Genomic DNA, 26,263 nt, shown 5'->3' with positions numbered 1-26,263 from the left:
TCCGAACGGTAACTGTAACAGTAAAAGTGCTGATCCTTCGTGTTGCTACTAGCATGTGCTAAATCAGTGGTCCACTTTTTTATTACTGCGGACCGGTCAAGACTTGGAAATGTTGTTGCGACCCGGGGGGAGTGGGGAAGGGGGAATGAACAGTCAGATAAGGCTTCTGCATGTTGGTGTTCCCATTAAATACTGAATAATATGCCCTATTTGGGTTGTTTTGGCCCTTTTATCGCAGCCTGTGGGGTTTTCCCTGACTTGGAACGAGAATACAACCAGCTGAATGTGACAAGTAGCCAATCAAAAAGCGCGGTGACGCAAGAACAGAGGGGAATCCGAAACAGCTGACATATCGCGTAACTGAGAGTCTGGTGGATATCGGAGATGATATGTGGAAATGTTTATTACTAAATCTAAAGGTCATTATTATGTTTATTCAGTTAAAAATATTAACTATGAAAAAACATAGTCACCTCCAAATCATAGTGCAGCAAATAGAGCGGCTGCTCCCGTCGTCTTTTATCCACTGCCTTTTCTTTTTGTTACATCTTTAATCTCTTAAAATGACTTCATACGACACTTCTACATCGTCATCCGTGTTTGGTTATTCTAAATTCCCGCTATGTTAGGTGTTTTACTGAATTATCCTCTGGAATCGGGATGTTCGTGACTGGAATCGGTTCGTGTTGCTCCTGCCTTGGAGACAAGAACCGATCGAATCTGTTGGACTTTTATCAGCTCTGTGGTCACAGAGGTTTGGAGAATCGGCCGACAATTCTTAAATCTTTCCGTCTAAACCAGACACAAGCTCAACTCATCTCCTCTCGACCGCAGCCCAAACGCTCTGACTCTGGTCGCTATGGTAACGTTTATATATCCCTTCAAAAAAAATAACAGAAGCGCCACAAAAACGTACATTTTACTTTCGTGAAAATTTTAACTCACGATAATGACTAACGGAGCCCTGAGCTTGTTTCTCTGCAATGAGCCAGTCCCATCTGGGAGTGATGAGAGACAATAACACCCGAAGTGTTGCTTATATTCACAGCCTGCTTGGTCGCAGAGCGGCTTGTAATGTGAGACTCACCTACCGGTCCGGGATAAGTTCATTCTGCTGTCTTTCTCAAGCCAGAATCCCACCCTGCCTGAAATCCTCCATCATTGTTTCCATTCCTAAAAAAAATCACCCATCACCTGCCTGAACGACTACCGACCAATGGCTCTCACGCCATTGGTGATGAAATGTTTTGAAAGACTGGTTCAGAGTCATATTCAATAATTGATTCCTTGCACCTTTGACACACACCAGTTTAGTTACAGAGCTAACAGGCCAACTGAAGATGCTGTTGCCACTGTCCATGATGTCTTGTCACACTGGAGAATCACAATAGCTACGCACGTATCCTGTTCATCAATTTCAGCTCAGCATTCAACACCATCCTCCCTGACAGATTAGTGCATAAAATGGCAGACCTGGGAATCCCCTCTTCCACCTGTTGCTGGATCAAGGACTTCCTGACGAATTGCAAACAAAGAGTCAGAATGGACCCCCATACCTCTTCATCCATCAACATCAGTACTGGCTCTCCCCAAGGCTGTGTGCCTCTGCTCTTTACGCTGTGCACACATGATTGTGTTTCTGTCCATCAAAATACCACCCTCGTTAAATTTGCAGATGATATAACTGTAGTGGGCCTCATCTAGGGGACGATGAGTCTGCCTACAGGAATGAGGTGGAGCGACTGACAGAATGGTGCACTGACAACAACTTGATCCTAAACACAGCCAAGACCAAGGAGATCATAGTGGATTTTAGGAGAATTAAAAGAGACATTGAACCACTAAACATCTGCGGACAGCCTGTGGAGAGGGTGTCAAACTTCCGTTTCCTGGGAGTTCACATAATGGATAACCTTGCCTGGGGTGTAAACTCAGCTGAACTGGCAATGAAGGCCCAGCAGAAACTCTATTTCCTGAGAGTCCTGAGGATGAACAATATTTCTCAAAAACTGCTGGTGTCCTTCTGTCAATGCTCTATTGAAAGCATCATCTGCTATTGTCTCTGTGTGTGGTTCCTCAGCTACACAGCAGCATAGAGGAAGACTCTCCACAGAATCATAAAATCTGCTGAGAAGACCATTGGCTGCTCTCTGCCTTCTCTTGAAGATCTCCACAGGTCCCTCTGCCTCAGGAAAGCCAAGGATATTTTAAAAGACTCCTCACACCCCAGTCACAATTCATAGGCGTATTTTCTTACTTTGGCTGAATCATGATGAGCTACCTCATTAGCTAAATTGCTACACTGCTTTCATAGACTTAAGCTTTTTTGTCAAAGGTATCAAACATCTCATTCATATTTAACTCTTTAACGTTTAGTTAATTAGAAGAGTTTGAAAAGGGACCAGTGGCTGAGCAAGTGGACCTGCTCAAAGTGTGGGAGTTGAAAACAAGAGAGAACAGATAGAAAAAAAGAAACCTATGCCTTTGTTTCTCACTGTCTTCAATGTAGAGTCTTTTAAACCACAAAATAAAATCTGAATATTTTTCCATATAAGCCCTGGTGCTTTAAATGTTACATTTAAGGTACAATACCCCCCAGATATTAATTTCTATCTACTTGTTTGTTCTCCGTCACCCAGGACATGGCAAAACTAAAAAAAGGCTTGAAAATTAAACAACTTAAGTTATAATTTAAATAGCCCATAACTTGTATTGGGAGCCATTCCAATAAATCAATGTTTATGAGATATTTTATTAAGAGCAGTTACTCATTAAAGTTTTTTTATTTAGAACCTTAAAATTTTGCAAAGGTGTAGCATAGCGGTTCTCAACGTGGGCGGTACCGCCCCCCGAGGGGGCGTTCAGAGGACGGCAGGGGGCGCTGGCGGACATTTTTACAAAAGGGGGGCGCTGGGATGCCTTTGGGGGCGTTTGGTCGAAGGTAAACTTTACACCTTAAATGCACAACAATGCCAGTTTAGACTTTGAGCAACTTGGTAAAACTGTATTGTGTAACATTAAATCATGCTTGTCTGCAACTGTATCGATGGCAGCTCTTCTATTCGGTGTTTAACTTCTTGGGGCAGCTCCATTCTCCTGCTACTGGTAGCTAAAATCATGATACCCTCACTGTGTATCCCTCTGAAAAATGAACCCATTTAAATAAAGAAATAAAGAAATCCCTCCATGGGTGATTCCACGATAGAGAGCGTTCATTTTATAGTGTTAACACGGAGCTGTAAGTGGTCCGGTATGAAACAGGGGTGATAGAACAACACAGCACTTTTAAATTTCTATTATCAGAATGCAGAAATTGTTTCCGTTGTTTTAAAAGGTTTATGTTAGTCTGCCTTTTCCCCATCGATACGCTTCCCGACTGCCCTGCACCTTAGGGGCTTAAAAAAAAAAAAGACGCGCACATTGCACAAAACTCTGAAACAGGAGAAGCGGGACATAAAACGGAGCGACAAACTAGATGTGAATTATGGCATAAAAACAGAGAATCCGACGCTGAACAGTGAAAAAATCAACACATGATGTGAAACACATGACGATTAGGCGGCGCAGCAGGTGATGAGATTACTGATGATGAGCGTCAATAAACTATAAAATAAATGTAGCAACAGCAAAGAAACTAAAGTGGACATAGCAATAAACCAAGAGGATAATACTAATCAAATAAAACTAAATGGAAATGAATGAAGAACAAAATGCAAGAATAAACTAAGAAACTAAAGTAAATACAGAGGAATAAACTGGTATGGCAAGACCTTTCGAGCAATAATTAATACAGAGGACTGTATGGCAAGAATAAACAGACACTATTTCCAGATAAAAGGTAAAATAATATTGTTGAAATGTCATGGGTTTGTTGAGACCACATCTAGTACTGAGAATAAATATATCTTACAGACCATAACAGTAAAGATCTTATCACTTATTTATGTTTTTAATTAGATTTGATATATTTATTTTTATTTCTTCAATATTATTTTTCATGTCAGTGTTAATGTCATGAGGCTGATGACTCCATGACACTTTCAATTTGACTCATTAGGATTTGATTAAGAACCAGATTTGTTCTTTGTAATTTCTGTCCAGTAAAACTATTAATCTATAAATCAATAGACAGGTCTATATAAAGATATAATCCATGTTTCTGTCTCATATTTGTATGGCATTAAAAGGATCTGGAACTTTTATTTTTCCACTGAAAGTTCTGGTTTGCACAATAAATGCCATGTGGGTGAAATTTTATGGATGATACTCTCATGTCCCATTCTCCTGAAGGCAGCACAGAGCTGCACCACCAGAAACTGACAAACACTGAAGAGAAGAAGAGTTATGATTAATGTAGTTACAGTTCTATCCATGTTTTAATGTTGCAGAGCTCAGTCGTTTGCAAATAGTTCAAAGTTTAAACTGGCATGTTGAACATCTTTTATCTGCTAATTTGTGTAATATTTAACAACTAGAAAATGGCAAAGAATAAGAATATTTTTTCCACTCTTATTGGCTGCTGTTAGACCTACAAATTTTAACTTGAATGTTTGTTGCATTTTTTATAGACATCTGTGAAAATAATTTCTATTCCTATGGCTTTTTTGTTCTCTGGCAAATAATTTTATATGATAAATACAGAAACAAGCATAAAAATCAAAACATCTACAATAGTGATAGTAATATTAATGATAAAATAATGGTCAGTGCAAAATAGCCTACAAATTCTTTGGTGGGGGGCGGTGAGGGACCTGGATAAGGGCTAGGGGGGCGCTGGGCCAAAAAAGGTTGAGAAACACTGTTGTAGCAGAAAATAGATCAGTCAGACTGAACAAAACTCGTATAGAAGCAACATTTAAATTTTAGTTTTATTTCTCAATAGGTTGCTTACTGAGAAAAACACGTTTGATGTGCGTTACTAGTCATTTTTGGTCCTGCAGCTTGAATGTGGTTTAAAAACTCTTTAAACCACAATTTAAGTTACATTTCACTGTAACTTTGCCGAGCCCCCCCATAATTGGTCTTAAGAAATTTTCCTTTTTATGGTCCCCCCCAATAATGAGATGGGATCCACGCCCTGTCACAATTTGTTCCAGCTGCTGCCATCTGGCTGTAAATACAGGAGCATTAAAGCAAGAACTAACAGACTGAAGAACAGTTTATAAAATGCATTAAATACCCTCTAGCAGTAATGACAATAAAGATTGTTATTATTTATTATTTGTTATTATTTTATTTTCTACATATTTGGAATAAGAACTAGAGTTGAGAGACCAGTCCTGGTTAATATTTCCCAGACTTTCCCTTTTGAGCCATAATTTCAAATGGGATGTTTGCAACAAGAACAAAAAAGAAGAAAAAAAAAAACCCACACCTTTCCCAGTGAAAGGTGTTTTTATGAGTGAAAGCTGAATTTTTTAAGAAAAGAAAAAGTTCAACATAACATTTTCACTCAAAGGCATTATATATTCAGAACAAATTTCATATTAAATGTGAAATGGATTAGCTGGCATGTCTAGTCTCAAGGCTCGCTTAATGTAAAAGACAGAAAGGGGTCGATGTCATGTTCGAAAATGTTTTGTCCTGGTTGTGCGTGAAGGTGCCCACTTGAGGGATAATTCAAATGTTAACTGTGTGATTATTGGAGTGACATGTTCTCCTTTCAGAGCCAGGGTGATTCAAACAAGCTGAGCACTGAAAAAATTTAAGCTAATATTGGACTTACCTGGAAATGGCAAGAATGGTTAGATTTACAACTATGTCAAAAGGGCAGTCACATAAAAATGAGCAGGAAAAGTAATATAAATGCTCTCTTTAACAATGGTGTGTATATTTTAATAAAATGTCTCACCAAATCCTCGCCCACTTAAAGCTTGTCAACAATGGATGGAAAACCTGCTAGTGTTAAGTTGCACAACATAACATTTGAAAGGCAACGAACAGGAGAAAATGGTGCTGAGAAAGAGACAAAAGGCAAGTTTCCTTTCCTTCAGAGCAGACTTCCCTGAAGCCACCATTTCTTTGTCTTTTCTGCTTGACTTTGCAAGGTGAAAAGTTGACAGGATGACAACTCTCTTGGTGTCTTTATTTGGTACCAAACCAGATTAGTTGACTCCTGGGGCAGAAGCTCATGACTTGTGTGAAAGATTCCAATCCTGAGCATTAATTGCAGTCTGAAGAAATGAAATACTCCCGACCAGGGAGCGCTATCAATCAACATCATGTCCTCACTGCTAAACGTGCGAATACTGGAGAAACAATTTATTGTTACAAGAAAGTTTAGCCACCGTCCTCGGTGACTATGCTAACTAGCCTAGCATTCACAACAAGATTTGCTGATGGTGAAAAGCTGTAGCGGGATCAGATAGTGGAGGACAGGGGGGTGAGCAGTATCACACAAGATTGTTATTGACAGCACTAAGACCCGCCTCCTGGTTCTGATTGGTTGTTTCCAGTTAGTATTGGGAGCACTGGGAAAAGGCAGAGGAGCTAAACTTTTTCACAGATTGCTTCTCATAGTATACTGTCACGACATGGTAACAGTTTCAACAAATATGTAAAACAAAATTTGGAAAAGTAACATACTGAAGCTTGAAAGCACAAATATAAATGTAGATATTAAAACCTATCATTTATTTCATGAAATTAATATATTTATTTTTCTCTGCCATTAAACAGATTTTTCTGTCTGATATGGCCCACAGATTTGCTTTACACACAAAAAAATGCTGTACATAATGCTATAAAGGACAAGTGGCCAAATGATGACCTTCCTCACCTTCATCTGTGCGAAGTGGCTCATGAATCATCTTCAGGTAACATTCATACTGAGCCCTCAAGATCTGAGGTCTGGAATTTCCACCCAGAGAAGCGAAGTCAACATAGCTGAAATCTGCCTCGTCTGCTGGCTTTTCAGCTGGATCCAGTGAGCCCACATCCTGAGGGACCAAGACCTGGGTGTAGTGCAACCAAAAACATTATCTTTACCATTAAACATTAACATGTTTACACATGTTAAGCCCCATGTTCTGACATAAAAGCATTACAGTGAGCTGCACTCACCTCTGTGCCCAGCGCCAAGGCAGCCATGAGTGAGAGAGCGAGGCTCATCCACATGTCTCTAAAGGAGGGAGAAATCAAACATTTCACGTTAAGAACCAAGTCGGCAAATTAAGTAATAATTGTTTCGACTACAAGATAAACTTGATTTTCTTTTCCATAAAGGAAAAAAATCATATCATTTGAGTGGACTTATTAACTGTAAAGTAATCTCTGGACATATTGTGCTGCTTTTAGTTTAAAGATAACATTGCACTTTTATTTACATTACATGCATTTTCTCATCTATGAGGACAGGAAGTTCATGCTCTTGCAGTCATTCATCTCTGCTGTCCCCTCAGGGTCACAGAAACAGATGTGTGTTTATTATTATTACTGGGCAAAAGGGCAGCAAATTCCCTTAAACGGTTTCAGCATTAATGAACTAATGAACTCCCCCCTGCGCCTCTCCGGCAGAGTCTATAAACCTACGTGCAACTTGACACGCTCAGTCAGAGTAAACAGGATTTCCCAGTCACTGTGAATTTGGATTTAGGAGTGAATAAAGAATAATTTTACATCAGTTATAACAACATGAAAATCAGAGCTGTTCTCACTCAACTCATTCAGACTAGCCAGCAGCAATTAGAAACAGCTAGTGGAATTGCTGAGCTCATTATAGGAGCTGCTGCTCAGAGCAGCGCTGGTAAAAAGGTTGTTAAAGGGTTAATAGAGGAGCCATGTTGGGATGAATTCCTGGAGGTGGAGCTTCAGAAAGAACAGGAGATTTGAAAGAGAAAGAAGACCAATTTCAAGACGCTAAATTGCAAAGTCAAATTTTGTTTAAGTCATGCTTGAAATTTAAAGTATTTTTTAACCACTGAAGTTAACATGGTTAGTTGACTGTGCTATAAAATGGCACTGTGTGGTTGGAAAACAATACTGTACGCTTTAATAAATCTTTGTTGTGGTTTGGATAAAATGTATCAATATATATCCAACTTTGAGAGATGTTTTTAAATCTTCCAATTAATAAGACATTTAAGTTAAAAGGAAAAATGTTTAAACTATATGAACAATAAAACAGAAAGTTAAAACTAAATGAAGTGAGGCAATGTTCACAGTATTTGTTGGTACAGGGGCCGATCAGAAGCCACTGAACATCAGTAATGGATGCCAAGCCATTTAACACAAAACTCAATGTTTTTGGCAGGAGGCGTTGCATTAAGAATTGTACAATGATTTGTTTTCCCCCTGAACTGAATTTGACACTCCTTCACTGTTACTGTGACACGCACAGTAATACAAACATTATGATTTGCAAGTCCATTCATCAAGAAGCAAACAATGAGCACCCTTCAATGTTATGCACACAGAGACATGTACCGATTGTTAAGACATCACAAACCAAAGCACCAATGCTGTCACATGATTGTTTCAATTTGGCAGCTGCCACTCTGAGCAAATGTCACCAATAAATGCTGCGTGCAATCAATTTGTAAATCAAGCAGTTATTTGGGTTTTCGCTTTAGATTGAAAAGCTTTTGTTTTATGCTTTTGTTTGTCCTTTCAAAAAGAAATTTGTTAAAAGCGGTCAAAAGCAAAAATATTCACTATTAACCTGACAACTTTGTTTTCAAATAAAACCCTCTCCAGGCAACTCGCAATAGGCCTGTTGCAATAAGCAATGAATCAATTAATCACAAATTAAAACCAACACACTTATAAATAGACAGGAACAAAAAAATTTACATATTAAAATTTGAATGAAAAAACATGACTGTCAGGTTAATTGGTTTGTCTAAATTGCCCCTAGGTGTTAGTGTGTGTGTGCATGGTTGTTTGTCCTGTGTGTCTCTGTGTTGCCCTGCAACAGACTGGCGACCTGTCCAGGGTGACCCTGCCTCTTGCCCGGAACGTTAGCTGGAGATTGGCACCAGCAACCCTCCCGACCCCACCAAGGGATAAGGGTGTCAAGAAAATGGATGGATGGATGGAAAATTTGAATGAGTTTGGACCAAAATCTGGTTTTCAAAAATACAATTTTACTCGCGTGTTGAGCTGGATGGTGAAAGCGCTTAACCATACTTTATGAAAAATGTAATGAATAAATCATAATGCTGGAAAGAGTTGTTATTTTCCATAAAATTTACAAAAAAATTTATTTGTTGGATGTTTGTGCTGATTTTAGCTCAGGGATGTGTCACAAATTCATGCTGCATAGACCAGCATGCTGTATATCTGCATGCGTAAGCAATTTGACCTGTGATCCTCAGAACGACATGAAGAAGGAAGGGTCAAAGGTGAGTTGACAACTAGCGCCAAGAGCAGGAAATAACAATCAGCTCAATCTGCCCGTTGTTGTAGTTGAAATGTTCTCAGAGTATTTCTGAGTAAAATCCTTTAAGTTTTCTGGTTGTAACTTTTTTGTCTAACTGGTGCTCTAACTGTCCAGTGTCAGATTCATATTCTCAGGCCAAAAATACACACAACATCAAATACAGGTGCTTAAATCCACAATCAAACCCAGAAAGTTGCCCAGAACCTGAGGCAACACACCAACTGCAGACCATCTCACTACCAGCATTGTGATAAACTGTTGCTATGATGTTCTATTTGTAAATAAATATGTTGGGCGAGTACAGGGATGCGGAATAGGGGTGAAGAGTGATGACAATTCTAAGGGCCCTGACTGACAGGGGGCCCTCCACAATTTATTTTATTTATTTTTTGTTCATAGAAATAAAAAAAAAGGGGGCCCTGTCAATTTCAAAATTAATCATGTTGTGTTTTTGAAGATTGTTTTTAGCAGTAAAAACATAATATTTCCCACTCCCAGACCAAAAAAACACACATCTGAGAACTCGGGTGTACATCCCCAATGCTGGGTTCTGATTGGTTGTTTTGGCCAGAATGTTGCATTACTTTAGCTAGCAATAGTAGTTCAGGGAGGAGGTGGAGGAGATTGATTGTTTTCACAGATTATCTGTCTCATAACAAACTGTCACAACATGGTGACAACTTTAACAAATATGGAGAAAACATATTTTTGTTAAAGTTATACTGCAGCTTGAATAAAATACAACTACATAGCATTTTTTGAGAAGTCTGGATTGCTTTATGTGTATTTTGCACGTTTGCCTATGACTGTTGCTCATGGGGAGAGATATTTCAGTAATCTAAAACTAATAGAAAAAATTTATGCAACCTACTTGCATACTGTATGCGGACTGTTGGATGTAAAATTCACTAGCAGTGAATATTGTGCTAGTACTAGAACTGGACCAAAGAAAGCAAGGCAGTTGCAAGCCTTTACAATTGTGACGCTTTTTATTGGTCAAATAGACTTAAAAAATGTAACATCAGCTGTGCAGGGTCGGCCCAGTCTAATTTTTTGTCAGGGGGCCCAAGACTCTTGGCGGCGCCACTGGGTGAGTACCTTTAAAACTGTTTTTATATTGATAGTTAATAGGATATTTTTCCAAATGTCTTGGAAATCAAGATATTTTTTGGCTGATTAGTTAAGTTTTAGCTTTTATTAGGCTGCCTGGTTATCGCCTTACCATACAATTCAGCTCAATTTTCATCTCCCTTCACTTACTCTGGGTTTCCTCCCATTGTCTTGAATTCCTTCTGTAGACGTTTTACCGGGCCAATCAGTGAACAGGGGAAAATGTAAACAATGGACCTTACCACAGCTAATGCCCATTTTACGTCACAGCGCAGCTATCATGTGGGTTACCGGCTCACAAACTCATGCTAATGTACATTGTGGACTACCAGACCGACAGAAAGTTTTTGCGTCAAGATTCGAAAAAAAATGGTTTTCCGTCAGTGGGGTATCTGTACAGGCGATGTCAGGTATCCTGATCGTGTTTGTGCAACTAAAATTCACAGATTTCCAAGATCTGAAACGGAATGCTTTGCTTGGATTAACGCTTGTGCACGACCGCATTTGCAGCTCAACTGTCGTAGGATCAATAAGAACAAAGTGTCTGCTGGCATAAGTATTATTGCTTTGCTTTCTTTGTGTTTAGTGAATAAAAAAAAATTCAATAATAAACACATCCATTATGAAAACCTTTTAGCCAAGTACAGCATAATGGCAGTACCGATACAACTTCTACATCCTGAAGCCTGTCTGTTACAGCCTTACGTTAGCTGAACAGATCAATATGCAATGTGTACCGTATCTGACATACATTAAAGATTTTATTTCACCTGAAAAGGCTTTTTACTAAACTGTAATTGTGTTAGCTACGCTAGCTTTTACTAAACTGTAATCGTGTTAGCCACGCTAGCTTTTACTAAACTGTAATCGTGTTAGCCACGCTAGCACCGAGTACCGTGTATAAGTCCTAGGCACATTTGAACCTTCAAAGCCATGAATGCCCGACTTACCCAGCCTTGCAAGAACAATAGGCATCAGTGATCTTGTCCACAGCTGTATTTATGCTGAGGGTGTGAGGATCTGCTGTTTTCCTCATCGACTGGTAGCATTTAGCTGCAACTCGCACAATGTTGGAGGCATTGCGTGGCTAAAACATCTTGATGTCATCCAAAAAAGATGACATGAACTTGTTGGTTCCCTTGTCCATTGTCGTGGCTGATATTTTGTGAAAATCCGGCAGAAATGCTAAACTAATCGACTCAGAAATACTCTGCAGAGTCAGTCGAAACGAAAAATCCCATAGAACCTAAGCTCTGAAAGGGGGAGGTTAATGTGAGACATGAAGTCACGTGGGACTTTCGAGGGGCATTTCTGGGCGGAGCTTGGTAAGGTCCATGACATTGATCTTCTGCTCTGTTTTAGAGTTGTAATTTTTCTGTAGTTTTAGCAATGGCAGCAGAGGAATTAAAGGAAGCTGTTTAGTCCTTGTGGGCAAGCTACCAAAAATTAAATCAGCAGCTGTCTCATTTGGATCGGTACTTCTCTCTTGGTTACTTATAGAACAAGCAATTTCCAGCAAGCTTCACTCTGTCGACTGTGTAAAATTTAAAAGTTCAACTGTTTCCACACCTTTAGCAAGCAATCCCTTCTCAGTAGCAGAAGGTCCAGACCTTTTGCACAGTAAGCAGCCTCAGACTTCTCCTATGATGTAATCTTTGTTTCTTTCTTACTGTTGAATCATGAACCCCAGTCTTCACTGAGGCATGTGAGGCTGACAGTGATTTTCATGTTCTGGCTCTTTTGTAACTTCCTGGAAGAACCATGAAGATCGACCACTTTGGGTTTCCATAGACCGGCCTTGGAAGGATCACATCTCGTCTCCGTTTCATCTGTTTATTAAAAGATCTCACTTGCCACAGACTTCTAAAGCTTCACAGTTGAGCATGTACCCTTTCACAGGCTGACAGATTTGAAACACTTTCCTTCTCATCTGTTCTTGATCATCAGGATGGATCACAGATCGGAACGCAATGTGCTAGTTTATGAGGTTTTTTCAGCCAAATTATGTTCAATTTGAGTGATTTTCCAATTCCACAGACCTTTAAGAAACCAGTCACAGGGCAATGAATTTTTTTATCAGTAATGTTTAAGAAATTATTTTAATAGAAGCTTTGTAAGCAAAGTGCCAATATGTTTGTATTACTGTATATGAGGGCGCTACAGCAATAAAAACTGAATAAGACACAGTTGATGTATTTGTCACCACATCGTCACATGCTACTTTGATTATGCATAAATTGCTTTGTGAAAATTTGCTTTAAGCAGATACTGTTCCTCTATGTTTGTTGGTATCTCAGCTTATTAAGAAATATGTTTTTGTTGCTGCTTCCTCTTTAAAGACCATTCTTTTAAGCTAAGTTCAGCCACAACAATGCCACAACTCTGCTACGGATTAAACAAGATACATCTTTGTCCTCCCAACACTTACTGGCTGGGTCACTTTAAGCACCACAGGCAAGCAAAATGTGTTTCTACGTCTAAATAGTAGCAGAGCAAATTATTTATAAATGCTATTGTTGGTATCCATGTTGATGATTCCTGCGAAGTGGAACATTTTCCTTTAAGGGAGTTCTGACTTCTTTCTGTGAAGTGATGGTTAGATGATCTGGAGGCAGTTACTGTCAAACTGGAATGCAAATCTGGAACTGGAAACAAAAATCCTGTGTCAATTTGCCACTTGGAATCATGGAGAATAAAACACCATAATAGCAGAAAAGCATCAGCAATATGCAGATTGCTGACCAATATATTAAAGAATTAAGACTGAGAAATTCAGTCTTGTGTTAATTCCTATGTGAAGCTAAGTTTTTAAATCTTTTTTTAGACACTTCCTGAATCTCAGTAAAGGAAATTAAAAGCAAAATTCTGAAAAAGGTGTGTGAATAGCTTTCCTAATGTTGTTAAACTTCACTTGCTGTTAGGTTAAAAGAAAAATATTTCTACCAACATTTGCAATAATGAAACAATTTCAATCTTTCAAGTTTGTGAAAAACAATGTTATTAAATATCCCAGAGAGTTAAAAGCTTTTTGATACTTTGATTTCTCAAATAAATAAGGGGGTAGAGTTTTCTAACGAATAAAACTACATTGCTAAATCCAAAAAAGCAGCGTACATACAGGTCCTTCTCGAAAAATTTGCATATTGTGATAAAGTTCATTATTTTCCATAATGTAATGATAAAAAATTAAACTGTCATATATTCTGTATTCATTGCACACCAACTGAAATATTTCAGGTCTTTTATTGTTTTAATACTGATGATTTTGGCATACAGCTCATGAAAACCCAAAATCCCTGTCTCAAAAAATTAGCATATTTCATCTGACCAATAAAAGAAAAGTGTTTTAATGCCAAAAAAGTCAACCTTCAAATAATTATGTTCAGTTATGCACTCAATACTTGGTCGGCAATCCTTTTGCAGAAATGACTGCTTCAGTGCGGCGTGGCATGGTGGCAATCAGCCTGTGGCTCTGCTGAGGTGTTATGGAGCCCAGGATGCTTCGATGGCCTTCAGCTCATCCAGAGTTTTGGGTCATGCGTCTCTCAACTTTCTCTTCACAATATCCCACAGATTCTCTATGGGGTTCAGGTCAGGAGAGTTGGCAGGCCAATTGAACACAGTAATACCATTGTGGAAGCTTAAATTCAATTTTAGTTCATTCAGACCGTTAGGATAAATTATGTTTAGATTTCTTATGGTAATTTGTTTATTTGGATAAAAATGATTGTAAGTTATATTGCATACTAATTTGTTATATTGGGCTATAAATTTGCATATGTAATTGCAGTAAATTGTTTGAGGGTGTCGCTAGGCAGACTTAGTTGGGCAGTTTTTTTTACCGCTCTCTCTTGCATTTAAGACTCTTTTGTTTACTCTATTATTTTTGTGGAAAAGTAACATTTGTACCGTTTTTATTTTTGAAGTAAACCGTTAACCTTTATCAAGAGGCCCCAGTCTGGTTTTTTGTCGTTTTCATCATCAAGTGGACCGAAGGGGAAGGACGGAGAGCGTCAAACTTATGAGTCGGTATCGACTTGGAACAAACCCAACTTACAAGGAATTATCTCCGGAAAACAGCACAAAAACTTTGGAAAAGGAGTAAATTGGATAACGAGCGACACGTCTAGTAATAGATGCGGTGAAAAGTGGACAGCTGCGGCTGAAGTACATGAGAAAAAAAGGGCAAGCCTTTTGTGACTCGGTGGAATTACGAAGTGGAAGGGTACGTGCTGTTGACATTACATCCATAAGACATAGAAGTCTAGCTCGTTATGGACGAACGAGACGGTGTAAAACGAACAGTAAAAACAGGCCCGTGCAGAGACCAGTAAAGGGGCAGGTGCTCAACAACAACAAAAAAGGGCACATCTAACCGCATTCTAGGACACAATATTAAAGCCACTCAGCTGTCAAAGTTTAATAAACAATGATAAATTACAAAATTGTGAGATATACAATCAAAGCTAACAAACATCTCTATACAGAGTATAACACTATGCCTATGTAAGATATTTTATTAGTAATTTCTTTCTGCAGGTCTATTTTATTATAGGAAAGTATTGCAATATTCAAACCCGCAATTTAGCAAGAAATGTAAATCAGAGCTGGACCACCAGGCATATTTTGTCTTTACATAATTACACTATTAAAACTATAAACAAGGGCACAAAGCAACCTTTTAGTGAACTGTAATCCATAAAAAAGATCTGCCCGTTTGCTGCAGTGGAGATGAAGATGGTTCATTCAGGAAAGCAGAGCTGCATCAAACTTTATTGTGGAACTGCAGAGAAAAAAAAAAGCAAAAATTGAATTGTTAATGCATGTCACCATGACAAAAGCCTACTGACTTGCTTTAAAAAAACTTTAAAAAAAATTTAAATCACACATTTTTGACTCATGAAGTGAATTTTCTTTTTTGCAAAACAAACTTATTTGCGCTTGTCATGAATCTTTTCTTGTTATTCTAAGTTTTTGTTTGTGACTCAAAGTTTTGCTTGTGACTCTCACATGAAGTCGTGGGCAGGGCCCAAAATCCCAACAAAATATTTCTGATGTGTGCAAATAAAAGAAAGTTTATGTTTGGTAAAAATTAGTTATTTAATTAAAAAAAAGTCTTTTAAAACAAAACTTTTTTTTAAAGGAATCATTACAATTCCAAAAGTTTTGATTACAATTTTATTTTACTTAACTGAGGTTAGTTTTTTTTTTCCATTGAATAATTGGGAAACAAATGTAACTTCATACTCTGTGAACCCTAAACTTAAAGTCTGGGTTGAGTTTTTTCCCCTTCATTAATGACACACTTTTATTACATTCATTATATCTATCATGGTAATTCAGGGCAAGTTATTTTTAATTCTAAATGAATATCCTTGGACTATTATTTAAGCCTTCAAGATATATTTACCTAACGCCTGAATAAATGAAATGTACATTATGCAGCAAAGGAAATTAGAAAATCGGACATATATCCATTATGGAGATGATCGGTTTTGGATGGGCGATGTGCCCTTATTGCATAAGCAAAACTAAAGAATGACTGATATCATTAATGATACAGGGATGAAGCTTTTTAGTTATCTAGCGTTGCTAGCAAAGTTGTTAGCTAGCAGCTAGCTAATAGCACAACAACAACAGCCTAATATCTGTATGATAAAAATACTGAATAGATAGATAAGAACAGTTTCTCCTCACCTGGCTGTCTCCTCCGCTCAGTAGTTCTTGAAGAGGTCAGTGTTGTATTTCATTACCTCTCTGTTTAAACCGCGACTCCGAGCTGAAGCAGAAACGATACTTTAACGTTTTCCGTCATCTGACAAGTAGCAAGTCTACTTCACTTTATTCAACAAAAACGTTTTTTTTATAATTCACCAAAACCTGTTCTGTAATGTGGAAGGTTCTCTACGTTGAGCTCCGCAGTTAGCCGCTTTATCTCACTGCGCGAGAGGCAATTGCGTCATGCGTCACGGTCAAAAGGTCAAAGGTAACAAGGTGACCGGAGGGCTTATTATGTTGTACAAAAAAGAAACAAAAAAGCAAAGAATTTTAGTACATGTTTTTATGTGTCAGAAGAGGGTTTAAGAAATAATACCAAAAATAAAAATAAAAAATTGACCAAAAGGGCACTTGGGGGCAAGGAGCAAAAAGGGCAAGTGCTCAAGCACCCCCAGCTCCCCCGTCTGGACGTACTTCTTTTTCACATCTTTTCGTGCCTGCTAGGCCCTCTAGTGGCATGGGGGTGGTAGCACAACTAATATAAATACATTACTAAATCAGATTACCAAAGTCTTTATTATTTATTATTAATTATCGCATAACTGGAACCGCAAATATAAAGTTCCTCACAAAACACCTTTTAATTTTCTTAAGGAAGTAGAGCTAATAAAATGACATAAACAATACTTGAAAGTGGTTCCAGTTTCACTCGTTGGCCAACCTGTTGAAACTATGGCAAATTTGAAATACCTTGGATCATTCCAGGACAGTCAGCTCAATTTTGCTGAAAACACTGGCTACATTTTTTTAAGAAATGTCACTCTCTTTTAAGAAGACCCAGTGATCTTGGGGTTACCCAACAAGTGCAACTTGTGCAAAACCTCTAGTTAGCTAGAGGTAACATTGGCTAACATTACCTCTAGTTAAGTAATGTTAACATTTTAACAATGAGCTAAAATGTTAAAACTTAAAAATGTAACTTAAGTTTTAAGTCATCTCAAGTTTTAACTGTTGAGTGCTTTAGCTTTTCATCTCCTCGGCTGGTTTGGTCACATGAGCTGCAGACTAACAGACAATCTTTTAAGAATATTTGGAATAGCAGGAAAAATAGTAGGTAAATAGTAGTGAAACCAAAAACAACTCTGTCTAAACTGTTTAGAGCAGGGGTGCACAAACTTTTTGAGACCAAGATCTACTTTTTCTCTCACCAGCCGCCTGAGATCTACCTTATGACACAGACATAAAAATTGCAAATTAAACTCTATTGACTTATTTTATATGCGAATATACATTAGTTATTGCAGAAATAATAAAGTGACAGAAAACCTAATCCAGTTTCTTCCTCAGTGAGATTCTGACACTGGGAGGAGGTTACTGGTTTCTCAGTCAGAAGCTGGTTGCAAACCTGATGCCAGCAGATATCAGTCAGTCATGGTAGATCTGAAATTTGGTTTGATGACCTCAATATGAGAAACTACAGACTGATAGGAGAGAGCCCAGTAAGGTAAGGCAAATCTTCTGAAGTCGGGATATAATTAATTTAATTTCACATAATTATCGCGGTAGAATTTGTTAAAACTTAATGAAATATATTTGTCCTATTTGATGTGACGTATGCTCACAAGAAGGTAATTAGTCCAAGTTTGTCGTTTACTGAACATTCAGAAACTACAGCAGGTGTAATGAGCCACAGCAAAGGTAAACAAAGGTAAAAAAATCCGAAAAGACGATCAACTCAAAACCACTCCTACCTTTTTATTCTCTGCCTCTTTGTCGTTTAAGCACACCCGTTGCCGTGGCAACCACCTGCGCCCCGCAATCCGAGTTAAGATTACATTAAAAACACAACATTCAGTCCATTACATATCAGGTTTCCAGGCTTGATATTTATTTTTCGATTATTAATAAGCCTCTCATGAACACAGCTGTGGTTGAGTAGCTAATTTAAACTCCTGCTCTGCTCGTCAGTCGGTCTTTGAGTCGCTTTTTTTTTTGTTAATGGAACCGAAACGCACTGAATTGCGCAACACCTTGTTGAAACAATAATTACTCAGATTATTAATTTTAACATGTTTCGTTGACTTTTTATAATTATTCTTTTTTAATGAAGCTACAAACGTTTAGGATCTTAGTGAATATGTTTGATAAGCCTGCAGAAGAGGAAGTGCTGGTCTCAGCGTCCTGGCGGCGTTCAGTTTATCACCTGCCGAGATCGACTCAACCATTGGGCACCCCTGGTTTAGAACATCCATCCTCTTTTTTTCGTCAGTTTGTGCTCATGAAGGCGTTACTGTGTTCCTCTGGTTAATATAGAACACCTATTAGAAGTCATTCATTGACAGTGCAATAATTATTCTTAGCCAAATTAAATGATAACATTTACATGTAGCATGGTAAGTGTTTACTTGATGCTCAAATTGTTGATACTGTGATTCTATTAATAAGTTTAATTATATTGTTTTAAGAGTCAAAATTGCTTGTTTAACAACCGTGGTTATTCGTCTGTGAACCTAATTAATTTGTTCGTTACTGGCTTTTGCTCAATTAAATTTCTTATGTATACATTGTATATGGTATTTTTTATTGTTGATAATGTTGTTTTTCATGTCTTATTTCTTCCTCCTATAAGTGATGGAGATATATAGATATGATTTATAATGTAAAGGTGTTGTTTGTGTCACCTAATTAGCTTTAAATCCTGAAGAAAAATATGGTATTTTAGAAGATAATTTATCTTTCACGTTGCCAGTAATGGCGAAATTAATAGTAAATAATAAAGATTTTGTGGCATTCTCGTTTAGTGACATAATTATATTAGTTGTGTTACCACCCCATGCCACTAGAGGCAGTAGCAGGCCCGAAAAGATGCGACTAAAAGAGTTTTAGATACACAGAACGCTACGAAATTGTTAAAAGCTGTGCGCTTCGCTGAAGTAAATAAAAAAGAGAAGTTGAAATACATGCTGAGAGTGAAACTCCTTCCTACAGATGAAGCTATATCACAGATTTAAAAAGAAAATTAAAACGGGAGACCGCAGATAATATAGGAAATAGCGCCCCCTTCACTTCCGGAATGCAATGGTCCCATTTCTAAATAAGGTAAGAGACTGACAGTGGTCCGTCCTGCCCCTTTCTGTTTGCTGCAGCGAGGTGTGCTTGAATTACCGCGGTAAAGCTAGCCGGCTCAGCTTCCAGCCGGCTCTGCTTCCAGCCGGCCCAGCACAGGATATGCGCGCGGTAGCTCAAGGCATTATGATACACCCGTGCTGCTTTCACAATAAAAGCGGACATCCGGTCCATGTTTGAGCTACTCAAAGTAGGTTTCCAGCCGCTGCATTTGCAAACAGAAAACAATATATGCTGAAAAACTAATACAAAATAAGAACTGGTATCTCTCTCTCTCTCTCTATATATATATATATATATATATATATATATATATATATATATATATATATATATATAAAAACCACTTTTGGGTGGCAGAGGGACACCTCTAGAACATAACTAGAAAGTGGCAACAAGATCTGATGTATAATTTCAAAATAAAAGGCTGTCAAAAAAAGTACTTTATATCCTTTTCCCTCTAAGTTGCCTTGCCCATTGCTGAGAAACTCTCTGTTTCCAATGACTGCTACCACTTCTGGGTGACAGAGGGACACCTCTAGAACATAACCAGTAAAAGTCAACCAGATGTGATGAATAATGTCAACAATAAAAATCTGATGAAAAATCACAGTTTTACTTTTTCCCCACTAATTTGCCATGCTCATTGCTGAAAAACTCTATGTTACCAGTGACTTCTCTCACTTCTGGATGACAGAGGGAGACGTCTAGAACAGTGGTCCCCAACCCCCGGTCCGTGAATAGGATCTTTTATTTTGAAAATCCTTTAACCGGATTCTCGGTTACTTGTGTCCCAACTTTTTTGGAATCTGGTTTGTATATAAGTAGTATTTATATATAGCGATAGAAAGATGGATAGATACATAGACAGATAGAGATGGATATAACAAGGAAAAATTTGTATATAAATAAGATGATTGAGTTAAACCCGAAATGACGAGTGAGGCAGCTCGACTACATTTGCTACTTTTTTTTAATATAAAAGTAAAAATGTCTTATTTTAAAAGGCTTTAATTTTGAAATTATATATCATATGAGTTTGATATTTTCTGGTTGTCTTCTAGAGGTCTCCCTCTGTCATCCAGAAGTGAGAGAAGTCACTGGTAAAGTTTTTCAGCAATGAGCATGGCAAATTAGCGGGGGAAAAGTAAAAATTAGATTTTTCATCAGGTTTTTATTGTTGTAATTATACATCACATCTGGTGGACGTTTACTGGTTATGTTCTAGAGGTGTCCCTCTGTCACCCAGAAGTGGTAGCAGTCATTGGAAACAGAGAGATTCTCAGCAATGGGAACGGCAACATAGGGGGAAAAGATAAAAAAAATGACTTTTTTTGAAAGTCTTTTATTTTGAAATTATACATCAAATCTAGTTGCCACTTTCTGGTTCTCTTCTAGAGGTGTCCCTCTGCCACACAAAAGTGGTAGCAGTCATTGGAAACTGAGAGTTTCTCAGCAATAGGCACAGCAACTTAGAGGGAAAAGATAAAAACAATGACTTTTTTGAAAGTCTTTTATTTTGAAATTATACATCAAATCTAGTTGCCACTTTCTGGTTCTGTTCTAGAGGTGTCCCTCTGCCACCCAAAAGTGGTAGCAGTCATTGGAAACAGAGTTTTTCACCAAAGGGAACGGCAACTTAGGGAGAAAGATACAAAGTACTATTTTAATGGTCTTTTATTTTGAAAATATGTATCGGATCTACTTGCAACTTTCTGATATACATATATAAATAGAGAGAGAGATATTAGTTTTTATTTTGTATTAGTTTTTAAGCATATATTATTTTCTGTTTGCAAATGCAGCGGCTGGACACCTATTTTGAGTAGCTCAAACATGGACAGGATGTGCGCTTTTATTGTTAAAGCAGCATAGTGTACCATAATGTCTTGAGCTACCGCGCACTCGTATATCGTGTGCTGGGCCGGCTGGACGCAGAACCAGCTAGCTTTACCGCGGTCTTAAATTGAACAGTTAATGGAAAATGACGCAAATATTGATGCTGTAAAAAATAAGCTTCGTGTGGATTTTAGCGGCTTGCAAGAAGAATTTAAAGAGCTTAACTCTGGTCTGCAGAAAATTATGGATGATGAAGAATAAATGAAAGATCAAAAAGACTGGTTCAGACCAAAGCATGATGATATATGGATGACTTCTTTTGGCGTTGTGAAGGATGGATAACAGACGTATTGAATCGAGCTGAGCAGACCAAGGAGTGTGAAAAACAGATAACACCTGCAGATAGCAGGTCTGTGACATCTAGGTGGACAAGCAGACACAAAAGTAGTTCCTCCTTACAATGTGGAAGCTCAGTCTCATCATCTTCATCTGTGAGATTAAAAGCAGAATTAGAACGGGCTGCTTTAAAGGCAAAGGTTGCTGCTTTACAGGAAAAACTAGGACTTGAAAAGGAAGAAGCTGAGTGGCATGCAGAGCAAAATTTCAAGAAGATTCAACTAGAGCAGTGTTTCTCAACCTTTTTTGGGCCAGCGCCCCCCTAGCCCTTATCCAGGTCCCTCACTGCCCCCCACCAAAGAATTTGCAGGCTACTTTGCACTGACCACTATGTTATCATTAATATTACTACCATTATGTAGAAAAATCCAAACATTGGATTTTTATGCTTGTTTCTGTATTTATCATCAAAAATAATTTCCCAGAGAATAGAAATTATTTTCACAGGTGTCTATGAAAATGCAATGAACATTCAAGTTAAAATTGGTAGACCTAACAGCAGCCAATCAGAATGGAAAAAATATTCTTATTTTGTGCCATTTTCTAGTTGTTAAATCTTGCACACAATGACCAGATAAAAGATGTTCAACATGCCAGTTTAAACTTTGAACTATTTGCAAAACGACTGAGCTCTGCAACATTAAAACATGGATAGAACTGTAACTACATTAATCATAGCTCTTCTTCTCTTCAGTGTTTGTTTCTGGTGGTGCAGCTCTGTGCTGCCTTCAGGAGAATGGGACATCAGAGTATCATCCACAAAACGTCACCCACATGGCATTTATTGTGCAAACCAGAGCTTTCAGTGGAAAAACAAAAGTTCCAGATCCTTTTAATGCCATACAAATATGAGACAGAACTATGAATTATATCTTTATATAGATCTGTCTATTGATTTATAGATTAATAGTTTTACTGGACATAAATTACAAAGAACAAATCTGGTTCTTAATCAAATCCTAATGAGTGAAATTGAAAGTGTCATGGAGTCATCAGCCACACTGACATGAAAAATAATATTGAAGAAATAAAAATAAATATATCAAATCTAATTGAAAATCTAGTTCGTCGCTTCGTTTTATGTCCCGCTTCTCCTGTTTCAGAGTTTTGCGCAATGTGCGCGTCTTTTTTTTAAGCCCCTAAGGTGCAGGGCGGTTGGGAAACGTATCAGTGGGGAAAAGGCAGACTGACATAAACCTTTTAAAATAACGAAAACAATTTCTGCATTCTGATTATAGAAATTTAAAAGTGCTGTGTTGTTCTATCACCCCCGTTTCATACCGGACCACTTACAGCTCCGGTGTTAACGCTATAAAATGAACGCTCTCTATTGAGGTATCACCCATGGAGGGATTTCTTTATTTAAATGGGTTCATTTTTCAGCGGGATACACGGTGAGGGTATCGTTTTAGCTACCAGTTGCAGGAAAACAGAGCTGCGCCAAGAAGCTAAACACTGAATAGAAGAGCTGCTATTGATACATTTGCAGCCAAGCATGTTTTAATGTTACACAATACAGTTTTACCAAGTTGCTCAAAGACTAAACTGGCATTGTTGTGCATTTAAGGTGTAAAGTTTACCTTCGATCAAACGTAATTTCCATACTTAAATCATTTGTAAAAATGTCCGCCAGCGCCCCCTGCCGTCCTCTGAACGCCCCCTGGGGGGCGGTACCGCCCACGTTGAGAACCGCTAAACTAGAGGCTGAAGAAAAGCAACACGGAGCAGAGTTTGAAACTCAGCAAAAGATTTTTGAAGCTGCTTTAAGGGCAAGGAAAGAAAGGCATGCAATGAAAACAGCATTAGCAGAAACCAATGCTAAAAAGGAGATTTTGCAGAAATACAAAAATGTTCAAGAAGACAACAGTTTTCAAGCTGATCAAAAAGACTGTGAAGAAGATATAAAACCTATATTGCAGCTACCATCACAGAACACATTAAAATCAGCCAGCTTTAAACACACTGCGCCAGCTGCACCTGTTCAAATGGCTACATCTGCACCAGAAGTTGAACCTAGAGATCAGCATGGGCCAGTGCTGGACAGGCTTTGCCAAGCTATCTCACAACAAGACCATGTCACAGAGTACCTGGTGAAGAACCATAAGGCATCACTTCTGCCACGTCTCACCATACCAGTATTTAACGGAGAACCATTGGAATACAGATCTTTTATTGGAACCATCGAACATGGAATCGAGGGTCGTACCGATAACGATCGTAATCGACTTCAGTTTTTTGCTGCAAATACACAAGTGAACAATGACATGAGTTGGTTAAGAGCTGCATTCATATGGAATCTTCAGCAGGATATGCTAAAGCTAAACAGATGTTAAAGGAGTTCTTTGGAGATGACTTCAAGATTTCAGAGGCCTACATTAAAGAGGCTTTAGATTGGCCAGCAATTAAACCAGAAGATGGACATGCTCTTCAGCAGTGTTGTATAGTAATGAAGTAAAAACACTTCACTACTTTACTCAAGGTATATTTTGGAGTACTTCATACTTTCCTCGAGTATGAAAATCTGATAACTTTCACTTTTATTTCACTATATTTCCGAACTTAATTGCATACTTTTACTGATACATTTTCAATGTGTGGTTTAGTTACTCGTTACAAAAAAGCGAGAGAGAGAGAAACGCTAGTGTTTTGACCCCACCTACTGATTGACTGCAACAAAGTCGGACACAAATGGAACCCCATACGACATGAACCACATATATGGTTCATGTCAGAAGCTGGTTCAGTTGTAAAGCAGGTTAAGTTAACCTTGTGGTATAGGTAAAGCACCTAATTTTCTTAACTAAATGATGCCTGCCATCTATTAGCAGGTTTAATGTTGCCTGCACTTGGTTGTGTACATTATTTTAAGTGTATTTGACAAGTTCACCAAAATATAAAAACTGTCATTCAAACTGCATTTGCCTTGTTTTACTTTTTACTTATACTTTTCATTACATTACTTGAGTACATTCATTTTTAGAGTAATTTCCATACTTAAGTACAAGACTTTTCAGATACTTTAAGACTTTAACTCAAGTAACATTTCAGTCAGTGACTTGGACTTTTACGAAAGTCATATTTTGGAGAAGTACCTATATTTTTACTTGATTCTGAGATTTCAGTACTTTATACAAACCTGCTCTTCAGTCCTTTGCACTTTTCCTCACTGGCTGCTCCAACACAATGATAGATATTAGCTATCTGGAAGACTTGGACAATACAGCTAATATAAAGTCTTTGGCAAAGAAACTGCCATACAAGGACAAAGAATCATGGAGAAAAACTGCCTGTGACCTGCAAGAAAGGTCACAGGCCAAGAAAAGAGCTAAATTCAAGGACTTTAACTTTTTGAACCAGCAGCGTAAGTACCTTTTACACCCCTTCTATGGAAACTTAAAGGACACCACCATAACCACAAAAGAACCTACTAAACCAAAACCAAAACAATACATGGAATCATTCAAACCGAAGGTGTTTACCACAACTGTTGTACCCCAAAAGACAGAAAATAACTAACAAGAATCTTCAAAAACACCACCTACAGCAGCAGAGACTACCACCAAACCTTGCGTTTGTTGTAGTGGAGAGCACCACAGGCTCCCAGTTTGCAAAAAATTCAAGAGCAAGCTACATAAGGACAAAATTGAATTCTTGAGAAGCAAAGGTTTGTGTTTTGCATGTTTGAAGCAAGGTCATATGAGTAGCAGTTGCAAGCAGAAACTTAAGTGTCAAGAATGCTCAAGATGTCACCCCACATCTTTACATATTACAACCAAAGGCACTAAAGAAGAACCAGTAAAGGAAAGTTGTGAACAGCAATCTAACAACTGCTTTTGTACGAACAGCTGAAACCTGTGGTGTCACCGGGGCCGGTAGGGACGATTGCGTCATGTCGATCATTCCAGTGTGTGTTAAGGCACAAAAGGGAACCAAGACAGTGACAACTTATGCACTTTTAGATCCTGGTAGCTCAGCTTCCTTTGCTACAGAGTCACTGATTAATCAGTTGAACATGAATGGACGCAACATCAACATTTAGTTGCGAACTATGGGAAATGAATCAGTTGTGAATACACGCATTGTGACTGGTCTGGAGGTCAGCAACTTGGACACCAACCAATATGTGGAACTTTCTGAGGTTTATTCACAGAAAGAAATTCCTGTAACTAAAGACGATATTCCCCGTCAAGAGGATATTGATGGTTGGCCCCACCTAAAGGAGGTGAAAATTCACACTATCCAAGCAGAGGTTGGATTGCTTATCGGAGCAAATGTTCCCAAAGTTATGGAACCATTGCAAGTGGTTAACAGTGTAGACAAAGGACCATATGCAGTAAAGACAATCTTGGGCTGGACGGTGAATGGACCACTTAGAAATGTACATGATGAACGGCATATTGACAGGAATTACTGCAAACTGGATCTCAGTGGCTAAACTAGAGGAACTCTGGCAACTGCAGTTCAAACAGGACTTTCCTGATGCTGGACAAAGGGAAGCCATGGAGATTTTTAAGGACGATCATCTGTTTATGAGAATGGTGTCTCAATCAGTGAAATTGGAAGATGGTCATTATAGCATTTGCCTCCCAGTGAAGGAGACGTCTATAAAGATGCCAAACAACAGAGCAGTTGCAGTGTAGCGGGCACTGAATTTATGTAAGAGGTTTTCAAAGGACATTAAGTTTCATGGAAAGT

At 38.2% G+C, this 26,263-nt stretch overlaps 1 protein-coding gene across 3 annotated transcripts in view; it reads right to left on the bottom strand.

Annotated features, from left to right (window-relative positions):
* The window catches only part of calcrl2 (calcitonin receptor-like 2), an 85,240-nt gene that overhangs the window by 40,041 nt on the left and 18,936 nt on the right, over positions 1 to 26,263 (bottom strand). The window contains exons 1-3 of one of the 3 annotated variants that reach the window (XM_008412737.2): positions 17,959 to 17,999; positions 7,063 to 7,120; positions 6,779 to 6,953 (exon numbers count right to left, since the gene is read on the bottom strand). In XM_008412737.2, coding sequence (XP_008410959.1) covers positions 6,779 to 6,953; positions 7,063 to 7,116 — 229 coding nt within the window. In that variant the 5' untranslated portion in view covers positions 7,117 to 7,120; positions 17,959 to 17,999. Of the gene's footprint in view, positions 1 to 6,778; positions 6,954 to 7,062; positions 7,121 to 12,917; positions 12,938 to 17,958; positions 18,000 to 26,263 lie in introns of those variants that run through there. The other 2 variants (XM_008412739.3, XM_008412736.3) reach the window with 2 other exon arrangements.

Source organism: Poecilia reticulata, chromosome 7 (assembly GCF_904066995.2).
Source record: "Poecilia reticulata chromosome 7, P_reticulata-male-v2, whole genome shotgun sequence".
Lineage (NCBI taxonomy): Eukaryota > Metazoa > Chordata > Actinopteri > Cyprinodontiformes > Poeciliidae > Poecilia > Poecilia reticulata.
This window is presented reverse-complemented; position numbering and strand designations above follow the sequence as displayed.